General features: G+C 38.1%; 1 protein-coding gene across 4 annotated transcripts in view; it reads left to right on the top strand.

Annotated features, from left to right (window-relative positions):
* The window catches only part of ALG13 (ALG13, UDP-N-acetylglucosaminyltransferase subunit), an 83,672-nt gene that overhangs the window by 65,174 nt on the left and 11,180 nt on the right, over positions 1 to 7,318 (top strand). The window contains exon 25 of one of the 4 annotated variants that reach the window (XM_011984483.1): positions 3 to 178. The exons of the other annotated variants lie outside the window; for them this stretch is intronic. Within the exon in view, the coding sequence (XP_011839873.1) occupies positions 3 to 178 (176 nt within the window). The remainder of the gene's footprint in view (positions 1 to 2; positions 179 to 7,318) is intronic. 4 annotated transcript variants of the gene reach the window in all.

Genomic DNA, 7,318 nt, shown 5'->3' with positions numbered 1-7,318 from the left:
CTACCACCACCACCACCACCACCACCACCGCCACCACCACCACCACCACCACCACCTCCTCCTCCTCCTCCTCCTCCTCCTCCTCTTGATGTGGGAGAGGCTTCAAACTTACAACCACCACCACCACTACCACCTCCACCTTATTCCTGTGATCCAAGTGGCAGTGATTTGCCTCAAGGTAAGTAGATTTTGAGATTTAGGTGAGGGGTCTGAGACTTAAAAAATATTGTTACAGAGCGAGACTCCGTCTCAAAAAAAAAAAAAAAAGAAAAAATTGTTAGAGCATATCTGTCTTTGGTTGACCTATTGGGGAAGGGGGAACCAAATGAAAATTGACTTGAGAACACAATGCTGGAGGTGACTAAGGAAAGGAGCAATTAAAAGCAGAAAACTGAGAATATCTTCTACACAACCAACAAGTGGATGGTTGAGTTGACGTGTGCTGCTATTTTGTTTTGTTTTGTTTTGTTTTGTTTGTAGCTACATGCCTACCCTGAAGAAGATTCTCAAATGGATGTCTTTGCTTTTCTTAACTGTTTTTCTTGCAAAACAGGACTTGGTATCAAATTTTTCTTTATTTCTTAAATTCTTTCCACAAGTGCATGAATTATTGCAGTCTTTTATATTTAGAATTTCAACTGAATTTTAAAGATTTGGGGGAGTGGGGATTAGGAGTCTTATCTGCCTTGAATTTCAGCTGTGTTTTCTTAAACATCTAAGGAGTAGTTTTTCATTGGAGGTTCTTTATTACTCCTCAGTTTGGCATATTTCTCAAGAGAATTATAGTTGAGAATTGTTTGTAGCTTATACTTTCTTGCTATAACATTTTCTTGGTTTTCCTAGCTGCTTCTCTATTTTTGATTTTTTTTTCCAACCACTAATCACCAAGATTTTCTTTAACTTCCTTCTGTTTTTTCCCTACCTTTGAACTTCACTGTTACTTCTACGTAGTTTATTCCTAAATCTAGCTAGCCTTGGCATCAGAAGTTTTAGTTACTTGTCTCCAGATACTTGCTAGACATTTTCACTTAGCTTTTTAGTTTTCATTTCAACAATTAAATTCCTCATATTTATCTTTTCCCCAGGCCACACAAAACGTTGGCTTTTCTCCTTGGTTTTTTATTTTGTTAATAGTGGTATCATTTCCACCTAATTTGCCCAATATCTAAACCCTGATTTCTTTACTACTCTCCCTTCCCTTACCTACATATGCCCGAGATGTACTTAGTCACCACATAATGCTGATTTTGTATTTTTCCATTATTTTACTATGACAATATTCAAATATTCATCCAAGTTGAATTTTAAAATGAAGTCATATCTATCACTTAGATTCTATCATTAACGTTTATACTTTATCACATATCTGTCCATCTTTCCCTCCATTCATCTCTATTAATCCATCTTCTTTTTGATACATTTAGAAGTAAATTGTAGACATTTGTACACTTCCCCATAAAAACTTCAGGATAGATATCATTAAATAGTTTTTTCCTTTTGATGTACAGTTTACATGTAATATACAAAACTTAAATGCACATTAGCTTGGTTTTAACATATGCATGCATGCACTTGTGTAACCCAAATCCCTATCAAGGTATAAAGTATTAACATTGTCCCACAAATTTCCCTCATGCTCCTTCCCAGTTTTTTCCATGCTCCCCCTAGAGGTAACCACTGTTTGGACTTTTTTCTACCATAGATTAGTTTTACCTGTTTTAGAATTTTATAGAAATGTAATCATATAGTATATAATCTTTATAGAAGGCTTCTTAAACTTGGCATAATTTTGAGATTTGTCTGTTGTTGCATGTGTCAGTAGTCCATTTGTTTTCATTGCCAAGTAGCATTTCATTGTATGACTGTTCCACAGTTTGTCCATTCTCCTGTTGGTGATAGATGGCTGGACTATTTCCAGTTTGGGGCTGTTATGAAAAAAGCTACTATGAACACGCTTGTAAAAGTCTTTGTAAACATACGTTTTTATTTCCCTTGTGCAGATACCTAGCAGTGGAATTGCTGGGTCATAGAGAGATATGTGTTTACTTTTATAAGTAACTGCCAAACATTTTTCCAAAGTTGTACCATGTTACACTTCCACCAGCAGTATATGAGAATTCCAGTAGTTTATCTTGCTCACCAACATTTATTGTCGCCACTCTCTTTAACTTTATCCGTTCTGGTGACTGATCATGTTTTTTAAAAAAATCTATTTTATAGAGCGGTTTTCTGTTCCTTGCCAAATTGAGAGGGAGGCATAGGGATTTGCTCTTCTCCACCAGCCCCCACATGTCCATAGCCTCCCATATTATCAGTGTCCCCCACCATACCAGAGTGGTATATTTGATACAATGATGAACCTACCTTGGCACATCATTATCATCCAGGAGCCATAGTTTATATTAGTGTTCATTCTTGCTCTTGCGCTTTCATGAGTTTGGACAAATGAATGATGACATGTATCCTTAATTATAGCATCACATGGATGCTATAATGGAGCATCTCTACCCCAGAAATCTGTGCTCTGCCTGTTAGTATTCATCCCCCAACTCCTGGCAATCACTTATTTTTTACTGTCTACATAGTTTTGACTTTTCCAGAATGGCATATAGTTGCAGTCATGCAATATATAGCCTTTTCAGAGTGGCTCTTAGCAGTATGTATTTGTTTTCTCACCAAATCATTATCCGAATGTACCACAGTTTATAGATCCATTCACCTACTGAATAACATCTTGGTTGCTTACACTTTTGGTTACAGTTGCCCTAAACATTCGCATGCAAGTTTTTTTGTGGAAATATATATAGAGAGATGGAGTCTTGCTCTGTCACCCAAGCTGGAATGCAATGGTGTGGTCTTGGCTCACTGCAACCTTCGCCTCCCGGACTCAAACGATTCTCCTGCCTCAGCCTCCTGAGCAGCTGGGATTACAGGCACCCACCACCACACCTGGCTAATTTTTGTATTTTTAGTAGAGATGGGGTTTCACAATGTTGGCCAGGCTGGTCTTGAACTCCTGACCTCGTGATCCACCCACCTGGGCCTCCCGAAGTGCTGGGACTACAGGCATCAGCCACCGCACCGTTTGGAAATATATTTTTAACTCCTTTGGGTAAACACCAAGGATTACAATTGCTCTATTGAATTAGAATATGTATTATTTTGTAAGAAACTGTCAAACTGTGTTCCAGAGTGGCTATATCATTTTGCATTCCCACCAGCAACGAATTGAGTGTTCCTATAGTTCCACATTCATACCAGTATTTGGTATTGTCAGTGTTCTGGATTTTGGCCATTCTAATAGGTGTGTAATGGTATCTCATTGTTTTAATTTGCATTTCCCTCATGAAATCCGACGTGGAACATCTTTTCATGTGCTTATTTGCCATCTATATATCTTTGGTGAAACATCTGTTAAGGTGTTTGGCCCATTTTTAATTCAGGTTGTTTTCTTACTGAGTTCTAAGAATTCTTTGTATATTTTGGGTAACAGTCCATTATATCAGGTATATCTTTTGCAAATATTTTTTCCAAGCCTGTGGCTTTTAAGTGTCTTTTGCAAAGCAGGTGTGTTTACTTTTAAAGAACTCCAACATATAAATTATTTCTTTTATGGATGATGCCTGTGGTGTTATATCTAAAAAGTAATTGCCAGACTCAGGGTCATCTAGATTTTCTCCTGTGTTATCGTCTAGGATTTTTATGTTTTGCATTTTACTTTTAGGTCTGCGATCCATTTTTAGTTACTTTTTTGTATGTAAAGTATGTGTAGATTCATATTTTTTCATGTGGATATCCCGTTGTTTGAGTACTTTCTTCATGTGCTTATTGGCCATTTGCATATTTTTTGTAAGGTGTGCACATATTTTGACTACTCTGTTTTTTATTGGGTGCTTGTTATTGAGTTGTGGAAGTTCTCTACATATTCTCTATGCTAGTCTTTTGTTAGGTATGTTTTGTGAGTATCTGCTCCTATTCTGTGGCTTATCTCTTTTCTTCATGGTGCCTTTTGATGGGTAGAGGATTTTAATTCTGGTGAAATCTAATTGATCATTGTTTGGTATATATTGCTTTTGTAATCTAAGAAACTGGCCGGGCGTGGTGGCTCACACCTGTAATCCTAACACTTTCGGAGGCCGAGGCAGGTGGATCACTTGAGGTCAGGAGTTCGAGTCCAGCCTGGCCAACATGGTGAAACCCTGTCTCTACTAAAAATACAAAAGTTAGCTGGGAGAGGTGGTGCGTGCCTGTAATGCTAGCTACTTGGGAGGCTGAGGCAGGAGAATCACTTGAACCCAGGAGGTGGAGGTTGTACTGAGCCGAGATCATGCAACTGCACTCCGGCCTGGGCAGTAGAGTGAAACTCTGACTTAAATTAAAAAAAAACAAAAAAATAACAAAAACCCTTTGCCTTATTTGCCTTTCTCCAAAGTCATTATGATTGTTTCCTGTGTTTTCCTTTAAAAGCTTAATGCGTTTAGTTTTATGTTTAAGTCCACTATCCATTTCAAATTCATTTTTGTGGATAGTGGAGGTGATTTTTCTTTTTTCTTTATGGATCTCCAGTATTCCAGCAGTACCATTTGTGCAAAAGATTTTCCTTTCCTCGTTGGATCACTTTGGTGTTTTAGTCAAAAATCAAATGACTGTTTTAAGTGCACGTCTATTTTCGTGCCCTCTTCTGTTGCGTTGATCAATTTTTTAATCCTTACATCAGTACTGTACTGTCTTTTTAGTAAGGTTTGAAGTAAGGTAGGGTCATTTGCATGTCTCTTACACTATCAAATTTTACCAAAAAAAAAAAAAAACCTTCTGGAAATTAGGAATTGTGTTTATAATCTATAGCTCAATTTAGGGAGAATGCCAGTGCTTACCAGTATGGTCTCTTTGAATTCATGAACATGGTATCATAGTATACCTGCTAATTTATTTAGGTTGCATTTGGTTTCTCAACGTTTTTTTGTTTTGTTTTGTTTTGTTTTTTTTTGTTTGTTTTTGTTTTTGTTTTTGGTGTAGCAGTCTTCTACATCTTCTGTTAAATGTGTTCCTATGTATTTGGGTTTTTGGAGCTGTAGTAAGTAGAATTTTAAAACTTTTATTTTCCTATTTTGTCCTGTACATAAAAATAAAATTGATTTTTGCATGTTAACCTTGGCTGATTTATTAAAAATCAGTGTTTCACAGAGTGTCTTTAAAAAATACCCACTGCCTCTTTCCTGGGTCATGCCTTTATAACCTTGTCCCTGAACAGTTAGAGTAGCGTCTCCATTGGTCTCGCTGCTCTGGTACTATTCCACTTTGTGTGTGTTCCTAGCTCAGAACTCTTCAGTGATTCTTTGGTTTCTGTAGATTAAAGTTCAACAGACTAAGTATGGCATTTATGACTTTGCACAATCTAGTCTCTCTTCCAACCTTATCTCTTTCTACTCCTGTGTGAACTCTATGTAGCAGGTTTTCTTCTCCTAAGGCTTTGCTGGCATGGTGATTCAACTCAAATTCTTTCCCCATTCACTCTCCCATCTAAGTTCTATTAACCCCGAGAGTATATCATGTATTCATTAGTAGGTGCTCCCCATTCTTCCTGGCTTTAACAATCACTCCTCTAGTTTGGCCATGGATTTGCCTATTCTGGACGTTTCATGTAAATGGAATCATACAATATGTGGGCTTTTGCAACTAACTTTTTTCTCTAAGCATACTATTTTCAAGGTTCATGTTGTCGCATGTATCAGTACTTTATTCTTTTTTATGGCCAAAAAAAATCCATTGTATGGATGTATTGGCATACTCCATTTTGTTGCACTTTGCTTTATTGTGGTTTACAGATACTGTGATTTTTATTTTTTTACAAATTGAAGATTTGCGAGAACCGTGTGTCAAGCAAATCTATTGGCATCATTTTTCCAACAGCGTGTTCTCCCTTTTCTCCTTTCATTTCTGTCAGCATTTTTTTTTTTTTAGCAGTATTGTATTGTATATTTATTTATTTATTTTTGAGATGGAGTCTCTGTCGCCCAGGCTGGAGTGCAGTGGTGCAATCTTGGCTCACTACAACCTCTGCCTCCTGAGCTCAAGCGATTCTCCTGCCTCAGCCTCCTGAGTAGCTGGTCTTACAGGCGCCACCACCATGCCCGGCTAATTTTTTGTATTTTTAGTAGAAATGGAGTTCTCCATGTTGGCCAGGCTGGTCTTGAACTCCTGACCTCAAGTGGTTCGCCTGCCTTGGCCTCCCAGAGTGCTGGGATTACAGGCGTGAGCCACTGTGCCCGGCCAGCAATAACGAATTTTAAAATTAAAGTATGTACATTGTTTTCTTAGACCTAACACTATTACACTCTTAAAAGTCTACAGTATAGAGTATAAGCATAACTTTTTTTTTTTCTTTTTCTTTTTTTTGCAATGGAGTCTTGCTCTGTTGCCAGGCTGGAGTGCAGTGGCGTGATCTCCGCTCTCGGAAACCTCCACCTCCCAGGTTCAAGCGATTCTCCTGCCTCAGCCTCCCGAGTAGCTGGGATTACAGGCATGTGCCACCACACCTGGCTAATTTTTGTATTTTCAGTAGAGATGGGGTTTCACCATGTTGGCCAGAATGGTCTCGATCTCCCGACCTCATGATCCACCCACCTCAGCCTCCCAAAGTGCTGGGATTACAGGCCTGAGCCACCACACCCAGCCATAAGCAAAACTTTTATATGCACTGGGAAACCAAAAAATTGGTGTGACTCACTTCCTTGCAATATTGACTTTACTATTTTCTGGAACCAAACCCATGATATCTCCACAGTATGTCTGTATCATATTTTATCTATTAGTTGAGGAACATTTGGGTTGCTTTCACTTTTTTGGCTATTAATATTGCTATGTGCATTTGTGTATACAAGTTATTTGATACATATATGTATCAAGGAGTAGAATCCCATGCCACTCATGAATTTATTTCCTGCTATTTTTAAAAAATATTCTGTAGCTAGAGCACTGGGCTTTTTGCTATGCTCCTATATAATAGTCAAAATACAAGCTGATTTTTTTTTTTTTGTGGTTTCACTTTGTTTTTCATTTTTGCTTATACTTTTTAAAGCTCATTATAGAAAAGTTTGAAAATGCACAAAAGTATTAAATTAAAACAGCTGGGTGCAGTGGCTAACGCCTGTAATCCCAGCACGTTGGGAGACCAAGGTGGGTGGATCACGAGGTCAAGAGATTGAGACCATCCTGGCTAACATGGTGAAACCCGTCTCTACTGAAAATACAAAAGTTAGCTGAGCATGGTGGTGCGTGCCTGTAGTCCCAGCTATTCGGGAGGCTGAGGCAGGAGAAT

The sequence above is a fragment of the Mandrillus leucophaeus genome, unplaced genomic scaffold (assembly GCF_000951045.1).
Source record: "Mandrillus leucophaeus isolate KB7577 unplaced genomic scaffold, Mleu.le_1.0 Scaffold269, whole genome shotgun sequence".
NCBI classification, from domain to species: Eukaryota; Metazoa; Chordata; class Mammalia; order Primates; family Cercopithecidae; genus Mandrillus; species Mandrillus leucophaeus.
This window is presented reverse-complemented; position numbering and strand designations above follow the sequence as displayed.